General features: G+C 38.2%; 2 protein-coding genes across 7 annotated transcripts in view; one reads left to right on the top strand and one right to left on the bottom strand.

Annotated features, from left to right (window-relative positions):
* The window catches only part of SCYL2 (SCY1 like pseudokinase 2), a 58,303-nt gene extending 47,730 nt beyond the window's left edge, over positions 1–10,573 (bottom strand). Inside the window, exon 1 of one of the 6 annotated variants that reach the window (XM_028531641.2) lies at positions 10,325–10,573. The gene's annotated coding sequence lies outside the window, so the exon portion shown is untranslated. The other 5 variants (XM_028531639.2, XM_036019458.1, XM_036019456.1 and 2 more) reach the window with 5 other exon arrangements.
* DEPDC4 (DEP domain containing 4) lies at positions 9,860–19,469 on the top strand. The gene is given in 5 exon segments (XM_036016990.1): positions 9,860–10,132; positions 10,596–10,848; positions 13,004–13,288; positions 19,071–19,166; positions 19,375–19,469. Coding segments are annotated over 5 exon segments (1,002 nt in total).
* The last annotated feature ends 3,846 nt before the right edge of the window (positions 19,470–23,315 follow it).

Here is a 23,315-nt window from a genome sequence, read left to right as displayed (position 1 = left end):
CAACTATCTGAAAGAATTTGTTGCTTATATTTACAATAAGATATATTAAGGAAAATTCTTTAAAAAGGAAAAAGATAAGCAGATGGAAATATGAATATACAATAGGAATGGAGGACACTGGAAATAAAAATTAAATGGGTATATTTTAAAAACTCATCTTCAAAAATAGCAGATCACTGAAAGCAAAAACAACAGAAATATATTGTGCTTAAGTAACAAATATGACAAAAATAAGCCGAGGAGAGGGAAAATGGAAGCATATTTTTGAAAGATTCTTACATTACATGTGAGATAGTACAACATCATCTGAAGGTAGAGTGTGGCAAGTTAAAGACATTATTATAAACCCTAGAGTAATAACTAAAAAAATTAAGATATAGCCTAAAAGCCAATAATGGAAATAAAATGGAATCCTAAAGCAAACTGAATAGAGAAAAAATAGGAAAAGAGGAAGAAACAAAGAACAACTGACAAAGAGAAAACATATCAAAATAACAGATTTAAATCCAACCATAAAAATAATTACATTAAGTGTAAATCATTAAAATTCCAATTAAAAGGCACAGACTGTCAAACTAGATTTAAAAAGCAAGACTGGACTATATGCTATTTACAAGAAACCCACTTTAAAACCACTTTACAAGATGATTTAAAAGTAAAAGAAAGGAGCCACAAGCTGTTGTGGTTATATTATTAACAGAGGAGGCTTCAAGGCAAAGGGAGACACTGATCAAGTTGTTAATTCATCAGGAGGACACAACAAACCTAACTGTGTATACACTCAGTAATAGAGTTTGAAAATAAATGCAGCAAAAAGTGATAGAACTGAAAGAATTAAAAGACAAATCCACAATCACAGGTGGAAGACTTCAAAGGTCCTCTCTCAGTAACAGATGACAGATAGGCCAAGTAGACGGGAAATCAGTAAGAATACAGAAGACCTGAACAACACTAGCAAACAATCTGACCTAAAACACTCTATAACAGCAGAATACACTTTTGTTTCACATATGCATGGATATGTAGGAAAATTAAGTGCTGGGCCATAAAACATACCTCAACATTAAAAACTACTGAAATATTATATATTCTTTGATCACAATGAAATTAAAGTAGAAATCAGAACAGGTAATTATCTAAAAAATGCAAATACTTGAAAATCTAACAACTCTTCTAAATAACCCAAGGGCTGAATAAGAAATCAGATAACATTTTTAAATATTTTGAAGTGAATGAAAATGAACAAGCTGTGGGATGTAGGTAACACAGTATTCAATGGGAAATTTATAGCTTTATGAGTTTACGTTAGAGAAAAAAATCCAAAATCAATGGTTTAAGCTTCTACCTTAGGAAGCTGGTAAAAGAGAGAGAGAGAAAATTAAGCTCAAAATATGTAGAAAAAAGGAAATAAAGAAATCAATGAAACAGACTAAATTTAATGTAATTTAATAGTGTATGTAAGAGAACTGAAAAAGAAAAAAAAATCAATGACACCCAATTTGTTTTTAAAAGGTAAACCTCTAGATACATTAAGGAAAAAATGACCTATATCAGTAACAGAGAAAATCCTACAGACTCTAACTCTATATGTTTTACAGATGCTAAATAAATAAAGTACTGTATAATGAAAGATGTTATGCCAATTAATTCAACAACTTGGATGAAATGAAAAATTCCTTGAAATCCACAACTACCAAAATTGAGTCAAGAAAAAACAGGAAGTCCGAATAGTCCTATATAAAAAGAAATTCAATTCATAACTACAACCCTTACCACAAAGAAAACTCCAGGCTCAGGGGCTTCCCTATTGAATTCTATCAAGCATATAGGAAAGAAATAACAAAGCTGATGCAAGCTCTTCAAGAAAATTTTATGTTATGTAGTCTGTGCTGTCCTAATACCACCAAATAATGACATAAGAAAACTGAATATTACTAACCCTCATCAACATGTAAAAATCCTTAACAAAAACTAAGAACAGAAAGAAAGTTCCTCAACCTGCTAAGTGGTACCGTTGAGTACCTAGAGCTAATATTATTTTAGAGGTGAAAGATTGATGGCTTTCTCCCTAAGTTTGGGGACAAAGTAAAGATACCTACTTTTACCACTTCTATTCAGCACTCTAATGGAGGTCGTAGCTAAAGCAATAGAGAACAAAATAAAAGTCACTCAGATTGGGAAGGAAAAAGTAAAACTCTTTATTCCTAAATGACATGATCGTGTAATACAGATCAGAAGAAATCTATTAAAAAGCTACTAGAATACATGAGTTTAGCATGACAGCAGACTACAAGAACAATACATTTGAAAAGACTTGTTTTCTACATAAAAGAGACAGCTGAACAATGAAATTTCAAAAATACAATTTCAAGGATATGAAATAACCTATGGGTAAATTTTACAAGACATACAAGATGTATAGAATAACAACAACAAAAAATTGCTGAGAAAAACTGAACACTAATACAACGAGGTCTGCCCAGAAAGTATCCAGCTATGTAACATGAAAAATATAGGTATTTACTGAAGAAGGTACAAGATAGAAGAAACACTGTACACAGGACAATGACACCTCAGTCCCCTTCAAAGTAGGCACCTTGAGACCTCACACAGTTCTCCCGTCTCTTCCACTGTTCAAAACACTCTGCAAAATCCTTTGTTGGAATCACCATCAGCTGCCCTATCGTATTTTCCTGAATCTCACTGACAATCTGAAACCTCTTTCGTTTCAAAGGTGATTTTAGTTTCATGCCAAGACCCTATGTCAAAATCTTAGACACAATAGCTTTTGGAATCTCCACATCAGCTTCTAGTTCTCACACTGTCACTGATCTTTGTTGATTGCAGCCCACACATGAGTATTTAACATTCTCAGGTGCTCTGCTTGTTGCATGCCTTCCAGAATGCGGACAACTTTCAAACAGATTCTCCACCAGCTTTTGAAGCATCTGTGCCACACTTCTATTTGTGCTGCAGTCCTTGCGTCATCCCCAAAAGCCATCTGAATCATCTGAATAGTTTCTGCGGAGAAACATTCAAGCTTAACATAAAATCTGATGCAGATTTGTCGCTCTACTCAGTCACTTCGAATGTGATGGCCACACAGTACACATGCTCACTCAATGGCATCTACTGCCCCCACTGACTAGTACAGTCAAGTCGTCACTGTTCGCACGTGTGCATTCTAGTCCACTCTCCTTGGCTGCCAGGTTACATTGATATTGCGCAAACCATTCTCATTATGTTAACACTGGCTGGATTTTTTCCAGATAGACCTCCTATATGAAAAGACTGTGTTCATGGATTGAAAGCCTCAATATTGTTAAGATGTCGGCTTCCCCCATCAATCTATAAATCATTGCAATCAAATCAGAATCCCAGAAGCTTCTGTAGAAACTGCCCTGAAAAGAGGCCCTCGGGCTTCACTGGATTACCCAAAGAGGCCATGGTACAAAGACAAGTTTAAAATCCTATTACTCTTCAAATTTTCAACTTCTATGCATACTCTTTCCTAAAACTTACTCCCCCTGAGAACAGTCCGTGTACTGCAAATGTTCCTTAACCAACTCTTTCCTACTTTACCAAAGAAAAGTATTTTTCTCAGCCATCCTAGTCTTATCATATGGCATTCGCTCAAGTATAAAAACTTTGGGGGTAGGAAAAAGGCAATTTGAGAATGCATAAATCCTGAGATAAAGTTCCTTATGAGTAAAGCAAAAAGAAGTTTGGTAAGAAATACTGAAGGGGGTTATGCTTTATTTCTTCCAGACCAGATATCAACAGAAAGACCCCATGTCGTATCTACCACAGAATTGCAACTAAGAAACAAGATGAATGTCACAGGAATGTATAGGAACAAATTTATTCAAAGTAATAAGGAAAAACTTCAAGGTTCATGAAAGTAACACATAATCACAAGACACAACAATATAGAAATTAGATCCTTTGTAACTATCCTAACTCTTGACAAAAAAACTTCAGATGCAATCAACTTAAAAACATGCAAAGAAGTATACTGTTTTTCAAAATTAGAGACTATACAAGAAAAATATTTGTAAGGCCACTGGACTAAGGTAACACTAAGTTTGTATCCTACTTTCCCCTCTTAAATGTTTAAACTGTAAATAGAAAGAGACTCACTTTCTCTTTTTAATTGAATGCTGCATTTCTGTAAGCATTTAGAAAACATTGCTATTAGCATTATAAAACATTTATTGCTATGCCAAACTGTTCTCTATGAACATTTGCTGCTGATTTTGAATAGGAAAGTGAGGGGGCACAAAATCCTACTTAAACCTGAATATGCGCTCCTCTGACTCTGCCTGAGTAGCCACATATTGCATGTCATGCACTTGTTAGACACTGGGAATACAGATGTACACGGAAACATATCTGCTCTTTAGAGATTATGACCAATAGCGGACTCAGACCTGCAAAAATTTATAGCAATTAACTGGGGGTATAAATGTACCATGTTATGGGAACACAAAATAGGCTCAAAAACGAAGTGTCCTTCAGTTAGGAAAAAAGGGAAGGAGCATTCCAGAAAGGATGTACCAAGACAGGAAGGGGAGGAAAACTATGATGTGATTTGAAAACTACAAATACTGTAGTTTTGTATGAAAATAAAAGATATTCTGAGTTAATATTCAAGTTGCAGATGCCCATCCGTCTAACGGAGTCAACAGAAACAAACATGGAAATTCATCTGATGAATTATTTAATATTTACCTACTACATTTACCTACTACCTATTACCTACTAATATATACCTACTACATACCTGATACCATATAAAAGCTAGGAAAAAAGCAGCAAAGGAAAAATAAGTCATGAAAGTTCTTACCATCAAAGAGGCAAGAGAGAGAGAAGAAAACCAACCACAGCATTAGCCTGCAGTGATAAAATGCTAAAGAATATGCATGCACAGTGTTACTGGAGCAAAAAGAAGAGAAACAGATGGAAGAAAGTTTCCCCAAAACAGTAGTACTAGAGATGTCTTTAAAGGTGAGTAGGAGTGAACTAGACAGTGAATGGTAGGAGCATAGGAGTAATAACAAAGCAGTTCAGATAAAAGCTGGAGTATAAGAAGGAAGTATGGGAAAGGAGACTTAGAAAAGCCAAATTACCAAGGGTATAAAGTAGTAAGAAATCAATCTATAATAAACCACAGAAAGATTTCAGGCATGAGGTCATGCGATCAATCCATTGAGCACAGTGAATGATATACTAGGGGTGAAAGTATGGAATATGGTGAGATGAAAGAGTACATCAATATGTAGTTCAGGGAATATGGTGTGTGTGTAGGTGCGCACAAAAAATAAAGACAGACCTGGAAGTAGGGACAGAGACTATAGGAAAGAGATGGTAAGTTTAGGGAGTATTTCAAAAGTGCTAGTTACATGGATATTTACTTTATAATTATATATTAAACTTCATTATGCATCTTTATATATTATATATCAAAATTTTAAAAGAGAGGGAGGTTGCTGAATTAAGAAATAGTGGTGAGGAAGGAGAAGAAACGGAAAATTAAGAAACGAGTATGAGTTAGAACTAAGAGAACTTACTGACCAATTAGATAAAAGGAAGGGACAAAACTAGGAATCCCAATCAGGTCTCTAACTTCAGAGTCTAGGAGGAGAGTGAAACCATTTACCAAGGCAGGACGGAAAGGAGACAACTGGTTCTTTTATGGGAGGAAGAACTCAATTATGGACATGCTGAATCTGAGTTGACTTAATGACATTCATATGGAGATATATCTAGCAGGTTTTTAGACAGGCAGGCCAAAAACTTAGAAAAAAACTTCTTGACTGAAGATCAAAATTTGGGCATCATGAGCTTACAAGCATACAGTAGTTATAACTGTGGGCTTGAAAATGGTGACCCAGGGACACCCAAGAAAAATATCACAGGAGCAACAGAAGGCTAAGGACAGAAAGAAGTAAATGAGCTTGTAAAACAAGTTTTTGAATTATTACCAATAGCCTTTTGTCATAAAACAAATCTAGAGTCCAAATATCTTTTCTTAAAATGAATGACAGTTTTTCAAATTTTCACTTGATTAATGAATAAGCATATTTTTTCCAAAGGCAAAGCTATAAATGATAGAAATATTTATTCATTTAAGCCATGTCCCCTTGTATACAACTTAGTAGAATTCACTTTAAATTCAATTATCCTTCCCTCCTAAATCTCAGTCAAAATAAGATTTGGGACAGCTTCAATATGATCCCAAGATTATACCTTTTTACCATCTGGCTCAGCCATCGCTCGGATTTTAGTAGAATCAGTAGGTGAATCTGCTGTATTACTAATAGTATTTTACATGCACCTGACAGAAGGTGGATTGAATATTACAGCACCTGATGGCAGGTAGTCGAAAAGAACTGGCAATTCTTTCAGTTCTGCCCACTCATAAACTCTAGACATAACAAGAATATAATAGCTAAAATTATATTTATGCTAAAAAAGTTTCTTGAGTTTTCAGGTAATACAAGTGCAAAAAGAGTCCCTTAATTTGCCAAGAAGAAAATGTTGCAAAGCAGAATTAGCTTGCATTTTATCGGAAATATAATGCAAATAAGGTTACTGTAATTAGATCTGATAATGAAATATGTTTAGTAACTGTTAGTTCCAAGGCACCTAGCAGAAACTAGACTTTCATTAAGCACAAAATATTATTACACATTGACTACAAAGAACAATAATACAAATAAATACAAATGAACTCAAAATAGTTTGTCTTATTACTTAAAGAGGCACCAGGGTCTGAGATTTCTTTCTATGTAAATGCCTGAAAATAAAAAAATACCACTTATATAGTCACTTAAATAATTAAACATACATAAAATGAAATTTTGTAATTTGAAATAAGAATTACATTAACACGACATAAATACCTTTGGTAAAATGATTCATAAAATTTGGGGAATATTTTTGTACTTATACTCCTGTATGTAGTGCTTATTTGTTTATATTTAAAGATGACCTGAGATACACTCTTGAAATACATGTTTTCTTCTTCCTGTGGGAGCACTCAGAGATTAGTAGAAATTATAAAAAGAAATAATTTTTTAAAAAATGGTTAACACCATTCTTTGGTCTATATAAAAGTCACGTTTAATCTTACTCAGAAAACAAAGACTGTACCGAGTACAATCATTCTCTGTATAACCACAGAAAGTATCTAATAATTATCAGCTGAGCTACAAGAGATTACTTCCAGAGGACAAACCCAATTTTAAGAAACAAACAGAAAACACGAAAGAGACTTAGCTATGTACGGTGAAGCACATATCCATTCAACAAATTACTGGGTACCTACCTATGAAGTAGAAAGCACCATGTTAGATGCAAGCACCATGTTAGATGCAGTAGGAGAAACAAGTAAAACATTCCGTTTCTATCACTGCTTACAAACTTAAGACCATTATACAGTAAGATTGAAAAAGCAGCATGAAAGATTATGAGGAAATATAAGTTAAAATATCAAATTAGTAATTTGAACGATTAAGATCTGAGAAGAGACTACACCCAACTCTTTTGAAGGCAATTCCAGCACATGTACCTGGTGTAGTTTTTACTACATGACGTCAATCAGATTTTTGAAATTATTGTGATTGAAAAAAAACGTAGCAGCACTGGGGTGGCAGAGTCTTATTATTCAGCCCCTTCAGCTGGAAAAGAGGGCCAAGGAAAGCCTGGATAGGAAATTTGACTGAATGATCAGTAAGGTCACTTCTGACGCTCACAGTTCTTCCTTGATTTAGGAACAGACAAAATCTGAATACACTGTAATACAGTGTGTGAAAACTGACATTGATAAAGTACTGAAGTGTTGTCTAAGACAATGGTTTTCAAACTCCAGTGCACATCTAATAACATCTAATGACTGAATACCTTGTTAAACCGTATAGATGCTTATGTACTATCACAAACCTTTGGGGCCAGAATCTAGACTACAAAGGTGCAATCAGGGCATTTGTATTTGAGCAGCTCCCCCAGGTGATTCTGACGTGCAGTGTGAGAATTAAGTGTTATATGATTAAATACACAACACTGACTGGCAAGGAAACCTGGGTTAAATGCCAGTTCTAATACTTAATATTCCCACCAACTAGCCTCCCTAACACCACTTCTAACCTTTAAAAAGGGGGAAATGCCACCCATTTCTCAAGTGGTTCCTGTGAAGATTAAAGGTGATGAGGTATATAAACTGTTTAGTGCATTTAGTAAGCATTCAATGAATTCATTTAACAAACATTTATTAAGCACTTACACAGTACTAGAAGATGAAGAACATCTCATTAAATTCTTAAGTATTAATAAATATGACAACTCTGTAATGGTGATAAGAGAACATATAATTTGGGGAATCCATGCTAATCAGGAAAGTCTTCCCGAAGTGAGCTGAATGATGAGTTGGCATTAACTGGATGAAAAGGAAAGGAAATGCATTACCAAGAAGAGAAAGCTTCATAACCAAAAGCCAGGTACCTAAAGCACAACAGAGTGATTAGGGCAGAACGGAATGCCAGGAAGCGCGGTGGACATGAGGTTGCAAAGGCAGTCAGGGGAGCCAAACAGGCTGTTAAGGATTTCAGTTTCTCCTAAAAACAATGAAAGCCATGGAAGGGTTTTAAATATGGAGACAACATGATTAGATCTGCATTTTTAAAATGTCATTCAGTCTGGTGTGGAAACCTGGGGGGGTGGGAGTCACAGTAATGCAGGTAGACCATTGCGGGGCTAGTGACACTTCAGATGAGATGATGGTGGCTGGGATTGGATTACAAGTGGCGAAGATGAAGAGAGACAAGATATTCAAGAGGCAAAAATCAACAGGACTTAATGAGAACTAGATAATGAGGCACAAGAGAGAGGAAGCTGTCACACTTCTATACAGAAGGACAGATGATGAAGCTAGTCACTTAAACACAAAAAGAGGCCTTATTTTTCTTGGGGAATAAATCATGTGAGCATGAGTAGTTATCCCCAGTTATAGGGTCGATTTGTGCAGAAATACTCTGTTGTATGGAAGCACAATATGCCTGTATATATTTCACTGGTTGTTCATGGATCTTAGAGACAAAAGAACAGGATTCTGCACGTGTAGACTGGATCTGAACAGAATGAAGAGTCTTAACACCCATTATGATTTTACACAATCCCCTGAAAGTGTCTTTTATGAGTACAGTTTAATATTGACAGGAATTCTACCAACCCCAGCTGATAAGTCATTTTTAAGCCTTTTCAAAATGAACATTTATACTAAATATGACAAGAAGCCAAACAAAACGAGCCTGTAAATTTCCAAAGGGAGCTTCACCACCAGACCATGATACAGTTTTACAGTGACAGGCTGTAAAACTGTGTTAATTTTCCAGAATGGAGAGCATGTGAATGCCTCTTACAAAACTTCTTACTCATAGAATCCAATTTGTAAAACAAATCATCAGACAGATAATTCTTGAATTCGATCTACAAAAAAACAGCTTGCAACGTACAAAAAAAAAAAAAAAAAAAACCAGCTTGCAATTTACAACTCTTAAGTCACTACTGATACAGTTCCTTTAAGTCGCCTGAGTGGGGAGACTCATAAAGTGTTGTAGGGACTGACTTCACCATATTGGTTTCCTTAATTACTAATCATAGGCATGAATTCAGTTGGATCCCAAGTTGGGAAGTTTTTGCAAGCTTCATCGGTCTAAACCTTCCTCCATCCTTTCTCTTCCGCTTAGAAAAACACGAGCGCAGAAGCCTCGAACGAGGTTTTTAGTCGTAACAAAACACCTGCCCCACCCACCTCAAACACAATAACCTTCCGTCCCAGACCTATACCTACTGTCAGAAAATGACGCCGGGCGGTAACCCAGGTTATCAGACGTCGACCTCAGAAGTGAGGGGAGCTGTCTCACCCAGTCCCGGAGGAGTGTCCAATTTCCCAAAAGGGAACCAAGAGCTCCACAACGGAAACCCGAGCTCCCGGGCCGGACCGGGGGGCTCTCCCAGCAGCAGACGGCTCCGGCCCTACGTCTCCGTTCACTTCAAGGCCTCTTCTGGGGACTCGGGCCTCTCGGAACCGCTCCCCGGAGCTCGCCGCTCCCCGGAGCTCGGCTTCACGCTGGCGCCCACTGCCCTGCCAGACCGGCCCTCAGCCTGAAGGCCCGTCACCTAGCAACAGTCGCCGGCACTCGGGGTCTTGGGAGGCCTAGCCCGGGCGCGGGTCCTTCTCCATTCCTACCTCGCCGGCCTCGGCAGCCCTGGCAGGTGCGCGGCCGGAGAGGAGGTCAGTCGGTGCCCGGGGGCGGTCACTCACCTCTTCCCCTCTCCGCTCAGGAAGGGCGGTGCTGAGGCTCGTTTCCCCCGCCCAGCCAAACGCCTCCCGGTTGCTCCAGCTCAGCTTCAGAGTCCGGCGGAAGCTGTGGCTTACTCCATAGCCTTATCCACCCGCGCGCCCTCACAGGTTGGAGCAGGAGGAGGGAGGGGGGAGGGGAGGGGAGGGATTGGGGAGGAAGCGTAAGGGATAAGGAAAAAGACCGAAAGACCGGCCGGCCGGGGCATTACGTCACTTCCTGCTCGTTCGGTAGGGGCGGGGCTGGAACTTCCTTGGCCTCCGCCCCCTTTGGATCAGGCGGGGGCGGGGTTACGGGTTGGGGGAGGAGCCGGCGCGCGAGATCCTGGCGGTTCTTTCAATTCCGCTGTTCCGTAACCTTGGCAGGCAGAGCCTGCTTCCCGACCCAGGGCGGAGCAGGTCGAATTTCAGAAGCCTTAGAGGTAGCTTCTGCCGGAAAAGAAAACGGGTAGTCACACAGATCCTGCCCAAAAGTGCTGAAGGGGAGGGCCGCTGAGGGTAGAGGGTGGTTTGGACTACAAGCCTCAGGCTTCTGGGGTCCGCCGCTTTCCAGCGCACCTGTCCTCCCTGGTCAAGCACTAAGAACCAGGACTTGGGCTTATATGAACTGCTCTCCTTGGGAAGTTAAGGAAAGCAGTGCTCCTCGAACTTTAGTGTGCACACGAGTCATTTGGGGATTTTGTTAAAGGCAGTTTGAATGCAGGAGGAGTCTCGTGTTCTGCGTTTCTCATGAGCGCCCAGATAATGCGAACCAGTGCTATTGGTCCACAGGCTACACTTAGGACTACAAGGGCTTGACGTACTAGGTGGCAAGTTCCTTGAACACGAGGACTATTTCTTCTAGCCTACTTGTTTAATACAGGGTAAAGACAGATGGTCCACGGAAAACACCCTTGTCTCCACCACTCATAGTCTTCTAGCCCTCTCCACCCAACCCCAGCCAACCCTACTCCGTCCCTACACCATCCATCACTCCCCCATTCTAGTCTAACTCCTTTTCACTGCTCACCTTCCACACTCCACTCCGCACTGTCAAGAGTGTCTTGAGCTAATATTTAAAGTATAGACAGGCGAACAGCTTGTTACTAAAGGTATTTGAGGCTGATGGGATTTTATTTGTCATTTTGTCATATACATCAGGCTATTACGTAAAATCGGGCAACATCTTTCCAGTTATTTATAGTCAAAGGAGAGAGCTTAAATTCTTGAATTTTATTTTTTTAATTGTTTTATTGTTGTTCAAGTACAGTTGTCTGCACTTACCCCCCACCACTCCGCCCCAACCCAGCCATCCCCACCTCCCTCCCCTGATTCCACCCCCTCTTGGTTTTGTCCGAGAGTCCTTTATAGCTGTTCCTGAAAACCCTTCCAAATTCTTGAATTTTAATTCAGAAAATCTAGAAACAATATTCTGGATGTTTCAACTTATTCCCTTATCATTCTTCCATTTTTTTTATTTAAAAAATTACTGGGGTACAGTAGATAAGGAGTGACTGTTAACTAACTGTATGGGTTTCTTTTTTTTTTTGTATGTATGTGTTTCCTTTTGAAGTGATGAAATGGTGTACAATAATAATAGTGATGGTTGTACAACTTCGTGACTGCACTAAGAAAACAATGAATTGTACACTTTTTTAAAAAGACTGAATTTTGTGGTATGTCAGTTATGTCTCAATAAAAATTTTGCTGTATCCAATTAATTAAAAATTACATATATACATTATAAAAATTTGGAAATATAAAGATTAAAAAAAATCCTCTTGTATTACAATCCTACTTTCCAAAGTTTAGTAGTTTGAAGTTTATCCTCTCAGACCTTCCTTTCTATTTATTCACATATATTTGTGTGTAGTTTGAGAATTCATTTTTACATAACTAGGATGATACTATACAGATTGTTCTCCACTTGTTGAGTTTTTGTTTTGTTTTTCCTACTTAATGATATCCTTTCATGCGATAAACCTTATTCTCCCTAATGGCTGCTTAATATGCCATAGTAAGGCTATGCCATAATTTATTTAACGATTCTCCAGGTGATGGACATTTTTGTTGTTTTCAGGTTTTCATTGTAACAAGCTTTTTTTTTTTCAACAAGAATAGCTGACAGGTAAATAGATCAGTTTTATGAGCTCCTTGCCCTATATCTCTCTCATAAAGAGTTTGTGCCATTGGTCAGAAATGGAAAAAGAAGAAAGAAAAAAATCAAAACCTGGTGAAACCACGGCTCTGTAATAATCAAGACTCAGTGAGTGTGTGCATTCCTTTTATTTTTATTTGTTTATTTTTTTAGGGAGAGGAAAAGAAACATCAGTGTGTGGTTGCCTCTCACGTGGCCCCCACTGGGGACCTGGCCCAAGACCCAGGCATGTGCCCTAACAGGGAACCAAACTGGCGACCCTTTGGTTTGCAGCCCACGCTCAGTCCACTGAGCTACACCAGCCAGGGCTATGTTTCTTTTAAATGTGTCCTGATATAATATCCTTGAAGATTAAGTATGCCTAGTAGTTAATCATGTAACATTAAGGGTTTATAAATGAATAGTATAATACATTTCATATCAGTAAAGTAAATTACTAGGTTTTCTCTGTTTTTAATGGCAGACAGACAGTGCAATCTTAGTAAATATATTATGGTTTACATAAGATGAGAGGAGTAGAAACTTAAGAAAGACAATGGCAGCAGATATGCCATTAAGAACATACAAAGACTGTTTTACTGGTTCTGATGCTGTTGGTGTAGTATTAAGTCATCTTATGCAAAATATGTGCCTAAGTAGTAATGCTATGTTTCGTCTTAAAGGAGTTGATCTTTGCCAAGTTCTAATGAACCATAAAGTATTTGAATCAGTAGGAATGAAGCTATTAAAAATGAGAAGAAATTGGAATTTGAAGTTTAAAACAATACTCCACAGGTTTCTAGGCAATAGATAATCTTCTGGGGGTTTTTTGCAAAAGAAAAAAAGGATACAGAGAATGGGTCAACAGATAAAATAAATGCCAAGCAATCTTTAAGGTTAGTGTTAATTAAAATACTGTGATGTGCTGTATTTAGATGCTGGCAGAACAGTTATCATTGAGTTAAACTTGAATGTTATGCTTTCAGTTTTTTTCAGAAGTCAGTAAAAAAATAGCCTTGTAAAAATTACTCTATTTCAACTGATTTATATTTAATGGATAAAAAATGTTCACCTTTTTGGAAGTTAAGTTTTCATACTAAAGCTTTTGGGGAGAAGTAGAGTAGGGAGTTTCTCTGCTCTAACAAATCAGGCAGGAATGAAGCTTGCTGTTATCCACTGAAACCTGACTGTTCCGTGATCCTCAAGCACGAAAACAACCCCTTCAGACCTGTGAATAGATAAGAAATTAAGACTAAAGCAATATAGATACTACTAACTTTATAAAATTAAATAATTAGCTGGCCAACAAATAAGGCATGTTTTGTTTGGAAAAACATGGCTGGTTAAAGGTATGTAATTGGCAACACACCTCTACAAAATTCAGCTAAAGAAAGGATTGAGTTTCTCTATTTTTGAAAAGGCCAATTCTTAGTTCCCAAATAACTGAGAAACCTTCTTCACTTGAATTGGGTTGAGCACTCTGCCAGCAGTGGGAAAAGCAGTGCAATTACAGGGCCTCGGGCTTCATCACAAAATTGCATTCACGCAACAGCAACCACCTTTGCTGACATTTAATTTTTTCATAGTTGTTTCTTACTGAGTATCATGACCAAGGTTTCAAAAATATATGTGTGTTATTTTAGAAATGTTAGGGTTTCTAAAGGTGTGGAACACAACCTTTCCCTCACCTCTGCAGGGTGGTCTTAGGGGAATGTCTGGTATCAGCTAGAGCATTTCCTCTGTTAATCTGTTTTGCTTTACTCCCAGAAGAATATGTTCGTATAAAGGTTTCCTCGGTTAAAATAAAGTTTGAATCCTACCGAACATACTACATTTCTCCTCTCAAAAAAAAAAAACATTTATATACTTAATGAAATAGCCTGTTTACTTGTGTTTATTTCCCACTAATGTATGAGGTACTAGCAGCGGTGTCCAACCCACAGCCCATGGGCCACATGGAGGCCCAGGATGGCTATGAATGCAGCCCAACACAAAATCACAAATTTACTTAAAACCTTTTTTGTTGTTGTTGTTGTTGTTGCCCTGGCTGGTTTAGCTCAGTGGATTGAGCATGAGCCTGCGAACCAAAGGGTCGGGGTCGCTGGTTTAATTCTCAGTCAGGGCACATGCCTGGGTTGCCAGCCAGGTCCCCAGTGTGGGGTGTGTGAGAGACAACCACATATCCGTGTTTCTCTTCTCTTTCTCCTTCCCTGCCCCTCTCTCTAAAAATAAATAAATAAAATCTTTTAAAAAACTCTTTATTTTTTTGCTCATCAGTTTTCCTTAGGGTTTGTGTATTTAATATGTGGTCCAAGACAACTCTTCTACTTCCAGTATGGCCCAGAAACGCCAAAAGGTTTGACGTTAGGAATAGTCCTGATCTTATTCATTATACCCCCCACTGAATGAGACAGCACCTAGTTGTTGGCTGGTGTGTAAACATTTACTGTATAAATGACTTGAGTACAGCCTCGTTTTATAAATATTTTCTTTATATATATATGTGTTATTCATGTACATATGTGTGTGTGTGTGTGTGTGTGTTCTCTCCTCAGTGTTGCATGGACTGCACACTCTTCACATGCAGAGTCTATCCCCTCCCTCCATGACTCACTCAGCCCAGTGGTCATCGCATATGAAGTACCCCATAAACATGAACATAGTAATAGTATGTGTTGCCACAATATCCTTTCTGAGTGTAATTTTCCTATATAGAACTAGATATTCTGTTTATCATCTCTGTATTTAACTAGTATGTTCTAGACAGTACATTTCTCTGCTCCTTCTCTTTCAGGTCTTTGCTCAAATATTATCTTCCCAATGATGGTTCCCACATATCTTAAAGTTGCAACATTATCTCCTAACACTACCTCTCTCATTTGAGGCTTATTTTCTCTCCATAGAACTTACCACTAACTGCCATGCTTCATATTTTACTTTTTGTTTGTTTATTGTCTGCCTCCCTATCTTCACGAGAATATAAGCTCTATTAAAGCAAGGATTCTTTTTTCCGCCTGGCTGGTGTGGCTCAGAGGATCGAGAGCAGGCCTGACAACCAAAGGGTTACTGGTTCGATTCCCAGTCAGGGCACATGCGGACCAGTTGCAGAACCTGAGTTGTGGACCAGTTCTCCAGTAGGGGGTGCTTGGGAAGCAACCACACATTGATGTTTCCCTGTCTTTCTCCCTCCCTTCCTCTCTCTAAAAAATAAATAAATAAAATATTTTATTTTTAGTATATTTTATTGATTATGCTATTACAGTTGTCCCATTTTTTTCTTCCCTTATCCCCCTCTGCCCTACACACCCCCTCTTCCAGGATCACCCCCCTTAGTTCATGCCCATGGGTTATACATATAAGTTCTTGGGCTTCTCTATTTCCTATACTATTCTTAACCTCTCGCATCTACTTTGTGTACCTACCAATTATTCTTATTTCTTGTACCTTTTCCATCATTCTCCCCCTCCTTCTCCCCACTGATAACCCTCCATGGGATCTCCATTTCTATGATTCTGTTCCTGTTCTAGCTGTTTGCTTAGTTTTTGTTTTTTTAGGTTGAGTTGTTGATAGTTGTGTGTTGTCATTTTACTGTTCATATTTCTGATCATGTTCTTTTTCTTAGATAAACCCCTTTAACATTTCATATAATAAAAACTTGGTGGTGATGAACTCCTTTAACTTGACCTTATCTGAGAAACGCTTTATCTGCGCTTCCATTCTAAATGAAGGCTTTGCTGTATAGAGTAATCTTGGATGTAGGTCCTTGCCTTTCATGACTTTGAATACTTCTTTCCAGCCCCTTCTTTCCTATAATATTTCTTTGGAGAAATTTGTTGATAGTCTTATGGGAACTCCTTTGTAGATAACACTCTCCTTTTCTCTTGCTGCTTTTAAGATTCTCTCCTTATCTATCATCTTAGGTAATTTACTTGTGATGTGTCTCAGTATGTTCCTCCTTGGGTCCAACTTGTTTGGGACTCTCTGAGCTTCCTGGACTTCCTAGAAGTCTAGTTCCTTTGCCAGAGTGGGAAGGTTTTCCTTCATTATGTTTCCAACTAAGTTTTTAATTTCTTGCTCTTCCTCTTCTGGCACCCCTATGATTTGGATGTTGGAACATTTAAAGTTCCAACATCCAACATCTCATTTTTTTGGAATTCTTGTTTCTTCATTCTGTTCCAGTTGAATGTTTATTTCTTCCTTGTGTTCCAAATTGTTGATTTGAGTCCTGGTTTCCCTCCCTTCACTGTTGGTTCCCTGTACATTTTCCTCTACTTCACTTTGCATAGCTGTCCCTTTTTCCTCTATTTTGCGACCATACTCAATCATTTCTGTTAGCATCTTGATTACTAGTGTTTTGAACTCTGCATCTGATAGGTTGGCTAGCTCCACATTGCTTAGTTCTATTTTTGGAGCTTTGATCTCTTCTTTCATTTGGGTCATATTGTTTGTCTTGGCACACTTGTTATGTTGTAAGGGGCAGAGCCTTAAGTATTCACCAGGGTGGGGCAACCCACGTTGTCGAGCTGTATGTAGGGGAGGATCCAAGAGGAAACAGTGCTGCTTGCTCGGCTCTCACCCTCCTTGCAGCCACTTCTCCAACTGCCCACAAGCAATTGGGCCCTTCTGGTGCTGATTCCCAGGTGGGTGGGTTTGTGCACATTCTAGGACCCTGTGGGTCTTTCCAATGAACTCTCCTGTGAGGCTGGAAGTTTCTCCCTTTGCTGCAAACCCCCAGTTTTTTTCAGTCAGAGGCTTTGAGGCTTTATTTCCCCTCATTGGAACCCATAGTTGCTCAGTCTGTCTCACTCCCCAGTTGTTCCTCAAGGCTTATCCACACACAAATGTGGGACATCCAGTCTACCAGCCACTGCCTCGCCCACTCAGTTCGTCGCCCTTCTGCACATCCTTTCCGCCCTGACTGCCCATCTCTGCCTCTCCTACCAGGCAGGATGAATGTTTCTTCTTTAACTCTTTGGTTGTTGGACTTCCATATAGTTCAATTTTCTGGCAGTTCTTATTTTTTTGTTGTTTTTAAATTTCTTGTTGTCCTTCTTTTGGTTGTGTGAGGAAGCAAAGCATATCTACCTATGCTTCCATCTTGGCTGGAAGTCCAATAAAGTCTTTAAAAAAAAGCAGGGATTTTTGCCCATTTTACTTACTATATCCCTGGCACCTAGAACAGTGCCTACCACAAAAATAGGTCTCAATAAATTTTTGTTAAATAAATGAGTGTTCTGTCTTGATGCACTTGGAGAATAGTTTTTTTCCCCATTTTTGGACTTATTCATAATATATAATGTATACTCCTAGTAACTTGACAAAATTTGTTTTCACCCTTTTCATAGGTGGCTATCTTTGCCTCCTTACTTAGGATGTGGCTGCTGAAGTCCCACTAATTTTTATGTATTTTTATAGCACCCGGTTCAGTGCTGTGCCCAAAGGTTGGTATTGAAAAATGTGGCCTGATTGGTTAGAGGTTATTTATGATCACAAGTCTTTGCTAAAAGATTGTTAATTTGATTTTACATGGCAAGTAACTCACAGGTAGCCAACTGAGATGATTTTAGGAGCCAGGCAGATCAGAGAGCCAATGAGTACTTAATTATCAAACATATAGGAAAAATATGTACTATTCTTTTGCTTGAAATATATGGCCCACTTAGGCTGTTTTTCCTTTCCCCACTTAACAGAGAGATATAAATACAGGGAAATTGATCTGTATTGTAGCAAAACCAATGGGACAAACCATGAAAACAGTAGCTGACACTCAGCTTCATGGGATACAATGGGGAACGGCGGGGTTTGTGGTGAACTGGGAATGACAAGCCGGTGCAAAGGGGGTACCCACAGTTCCTATCAGCTGACTTTGGTCAGACATGAATTCTAGCCCAGTGTTATGAGATTTTTTAAAAAGAGAAACTTGTAACCAGAACTTTACATGAAATCTCCCATTTTTATACAAGTTAATTTTATTCAAAGTGCTTATAACCAAAGGAAAAAAAAATCATGGTTATGGCTCAGATTTAATACATGGGCTACTTGGCTTGGGATCTTTGCAAGCAATTTACTATAGCTGTTGCTTTTATGATTTTTGCTTCATTTAAAGAAAAAATATTAATTATGACCTGACGATTAGGATAATGAAAAACTTAACAGGAATGACCAGAAACCCAAGTTAAGATTACTCTAATACTGTATTTTAATTTAAAACAATAAGCTATAATTATCTGTGCTACTTTCAATAAAATTATAATTAGCAATCTCATATTCTCTCAGATATATAATTATTAGCATGAGCAGTAGCTTTTTATATTTGTAATTAAACTATCGTTGGCTTTAGAAGTTAGACAATATTATTATAGAAGCAATATAACCAGAAAAATACAATCACTAGGCTCGTAACTGATGTCTATTTAAGGTCATTCTTGAAAATAAAAATTGTAATTTAGAAAATTTAAATTATCCTAGCATTAAATTAATGTATCATATATATGTATCCTTTATTGTGTATTACTTAGAAATGGAAATTTTTATAATATTACTTGAATGTATGTTATTTCTCCATCTGATAGTTATGTTATTTCTCTTTCTAAGCCATAGAAGATTTTTGGAAACAACAAACATTGTTGGGTATTCTTCAACTGATTCACCTTCCATGCGTGGAAAGTATTTTGTAGCCAACAGTTAAAACACAAAATCCGGGTTGGGAACCAAAGTGTCCCAGGTTCGATTCCCAGCCAGGGTACATTCCTGGGTTGCAGGCCATAACCCCCAGCAACCGCACATTGATGTTTCTCTCTCTCTCTCTCTCTCTCTCTCTCTCTCTCTCTCTCCCCCCCCCTTCCCTCTCTAAAAATAAATAAATAAAATCTTAAAAAACAAAACAAACAAAAAACCCCACAAAATCATCAATTAAATGAAGAAGGGTATCTTGTTACCTCAAACACTTATCTAGATGGAGATGTTATTCCAAGTTTCTGTGTACCTGGGTGACAATTTTTATTGTCAAATAATTTATAACTTAAAAGTCCTTTCACATATTTCACCTGTGTTTTTTAAGAGGTGAGAATCTATCCATATGTATAAGCTAACACCATCTCTGTTTTATAAATTACTCACTGTGAATTCTCACTTGATCTAACAAACAAAGAAAGTCCCTGGTTGTGACCTGCAAGAAGATCTGGAGATCAGGGTTTTTCATTCGTATGAATTCAGTCACGATTTCACAATCACCTTCTCCCTGCACCAGCACTGAGTGTTTTCCAAAGTTCTATCATTTCCTTCTTATAGCCAAAAGTAACATTAATTATCAGTTTCTACCAGTTTACCTATTCCTGCCCTAAAAGAATCCACAGTCTAGTAAGGGAGGCATTTATGACACAGAACTTTACAGCCCGAGGAGAGAAGCCCTATCATAAAAATCAACCTTATTTGTGGGGAAGGGATTCTGGAAACCCTATAACATGAATGATGCTCCATCCTGTTTTCTCTGAACTCTAAAATATTTGTCACTCCTACTGCTCGGAACTATTGATATAAGACTGGGTACTAGTAGGGATTCCAACAGAGAGAGCTGATATGATGCTTTTTTCCCATGTGGTTCAAAGAAGAAAAGAATACCAGACTCTAAGGCTGAGGACCGGAAAGCATCAGACCCCGAGAACTTAGTAATAGGACCTGTAAACCCACTGAGATAGTCATCTGTGGTCCTGTTTGCACGTGACAGGTTTCCCTAATTCACAATAGGCAAAAAAAAAAAAAAAGGGCCCACACAAAGAGCTGAGCCTTCCCCAGACTTTGAGTCAGGTAGAGTATAAGGACATCAGAAAAACAAAAACAGCAAAACAGGATTTCTTTGGATGCCTCTGAAGGAAACAGCAGCCAGTCTGCCTTTATAAGCTTCTAGGCAGAAAGGACAGCTTACCTGCAAAAGAAAATCAATTGTCATTAACCTTCTCTTCTACAACACTAGGATCTAGAAGATAATGACTCACACTAATTAGGGAAGATGCACAATTCACCTGTCAGGGCAGAAAAAAAAGAAGGAAGGAAAGGTGGGAGGATAAAGGAAGAGGGAAGAAGGAAAGATTCTTGAGGATTATCAAGAATTCATAGCATATGTCACTGTGAAGGGGAGGGGAGGGGAGGGGAGGGAGGTAAGGGAATGGAAGGGAAGAAAAGGAAAGGAAGGGAAGGGAGGAAAAGGAAAGGAAGGAAGAAAGAAAGAGAGAAACCAGAACCCCAAGATGGAGATGAAGAGGAGAGGAAACTGTTAGGCAATGAACTTTGATTGGGGCTCTTATTAATTTCTCTCTCATTTTGTATACATGTATGCACACACATATTAATAAAAGTCCAAGGAAAAAACATTAAGGGTCACTAATCACCAAGGGTTAGGTAAATAGGAATCTATGAATGAGACAAAAATGAAATGTTAGGAGGGGAATTAGGTGATGTTGTGCCCATAAAACCAAGGAAATATACCATTTTAAGAAGTAGGATTCCATGTAGCAGAAAATTAGGACGGCCACTTACTATCAGGAACCGGCTGGTGATAGCTGATTTAGTAGCTTGAGGGGCAGAAGCCAGGTTGCAGAGGGATGAAAAGGAATGAATGGATAAAGACATTAAGAGTGTATCTATGATAAGAAGGGGAAGAGAGAAACTGACCAATTACTGGGGCAATACTAAGTCAAGCCAGGGATTTGAGCACACTCATCTACTGAGAAGAACACAGCAGAATAAAAGGGATATTGAAGGAAAAAAGAGATGCCTCATGGAGCCAGGCCCTGGAGGACACAGAAGGGAATGGGTTCAAGGTCACAGGACCGAGGGTTTGCCTGGAAGAGGAGGAGGGGAATTGGAGTAAAGGGGTATTGGAGGGGTAAGGAATATTTTTTTTAAAGGAATTTCAAAATCACTGTTGGGAAGCTTTGCATTAACATTTCTGTGGCAGACAACTACCATTTGTAAACGTAAACAAATCTCTGGTGGTTTTCTCAAACTACCATACTTACACTTCAGGGGCAGGTTAGCCTCCAAGCACTGTAAGTGTAATCATGCTTAAAATGTTGAGGAAGGTGGTCAAGGGTACAAACTTAGTTATAAATTAGTCCTTGGGATGTAATGTACAGTATGGCGACTATAGTTAATAATACTATACACTCTATATTCAGACGTTGCAAAGAGAAATCTTCAAAAAAAAATATTAGGCAAATTTTTTACTTTAAAAGGGAATGCTGCCAAAGTCATGTATTAAATATGCTATTAGTGATCTGGTATATTTAATATCTTTAGAATTTTTTTTTCACAGAAAAGGAACATTTCATACATGAGTTCTCTAGAGAAAACATGCACTTTCCTTAGCATATATTATTTTTAAGCTACCCCCTTAGGCTACTATAAGTTAAACACCATGAGTCATCTAAATAGGGTAAGACTTAGAAAGTAGATTTTAAGATCCACAAATTTAAAATTCATGAGTATCTAAACCATGATTTTGCCTTCTCTAATTCTTTAGTCCATAGAGTATTGTATGGCTTTCTTTCTTCCCTCCTTTCCTTTCTCTTCCTCCTTCCCTCCCTTCCTCCTTCATCTCTCTCCCCCCACCCTTCTCTCTCAACAGAAGGTATGTGGGGGAGGAGTCTCCTTATTAGGAAAAAATTGCCATTTAATGTTCTGTGTAAGTTGGGTGGGGAATTTCTCATCACTATGAATGACTGGCATTTTGAGGAGTGCATTAAGTCTATTACCATGTCCTTGGATCTGATGACTAGAAGATTATATATAACTTTAAGTAAATATCTTCCCTCTGAGCCTCAGTTTTGCTTTCAATCTCTAGAATAAAAATATACACGCATAGGTTTATAAGGCTGGACCAGAAATATCAGAGGTACGAGGGAGAGCAGGTAGGATGGTAGACAGTAAGAGAATGGGCTCTGGAGTCGGAGACCTGGATTTACTAGCGACCTACTTGGGTTCAGAAAGGGAAATGTTAGCAACTGAGTACCCTAGCTTAAAGTACAATCCAATTTAGAAATAATATGATTACTAGAAGTTAGGGTTGTTCAGCAATACTTGAAATGATTTATTACTATTTAAATTGAATGACATTTCCTAATGGAGCTTGTTTTCATCAACATATACCACTATTCGATTAAACTTGTTTACAAAGAAAAAAATGTCTTCCACTGAATGGTTTTTGAAGGTTGAGGCATTAATTCCTAACTGAGAAGTGCCACTCCACCTAGTGACAGCTCCATAAATTACAGTTATTAGGCTTAAACAGAATTCCCAAAGGTCTTGTCATTCAATTTTAGGCTAAACCTTTTGAAGGACTTACTATGTGCAAACTACCTTTTTCCCTGTATAAATAAAATCCAGTTCTGCTCATTGTACAGCTTACCTCCAGATATAGTATTTAGTGAATTTCTGTGAGAATTACCAGCCTGATCCACAGTGCTTATTACTGCTTATTCTTCTTAGATTATTCATTCTCAGGTACTATCCAGGTAAAAAGATTTTCTAAGTCAAAGAAATAAGTGTTGAGACACTCTTCTCTCATATAATTTATGTACATGATGTTCAAGATTCAAAGCCAGTCTTGAGACCTTTTTTTCTGGAAATCTTTCCTCCCGTATGCTCTACAAGTGGAATTAGAGGTGCTTTCACTATGCAAGTGCTTATGTGCCAGGAAGATTTTTGAACACAAAAACCAGAAAGTTGGTCCTGTAGCTCCAACTCTGTCACTTGACAATTCTGTCATCAGTGACACTATTAGGCAATTCTTTGTTGCCTAACTGATTCTCTCCCACGTGTGTAATTCAGTATTTGATCTAT

The sequence above is a fragment of the Phyllostomus discolor genome, chromosome 2 (genome assembly GCF_004126475.2).
Source record: "Phyllostomus discolor isolate MPI-MPIP mPhyDis1 chromosome 2, mPhyDis1.pri.v3, whole genome shotgun sequence".
Lineage (NCBI taxonomy): Eukaryota > Metazoa > Chordata > Mammalia > Chiroptera > Phyllostomidae > Phyllostomus > Phyllostomus discolor.
Note: the sequence above shows the minus strand (reverse complement) of the source record. Positions and strands in the feature narration are given on the sequence as shown.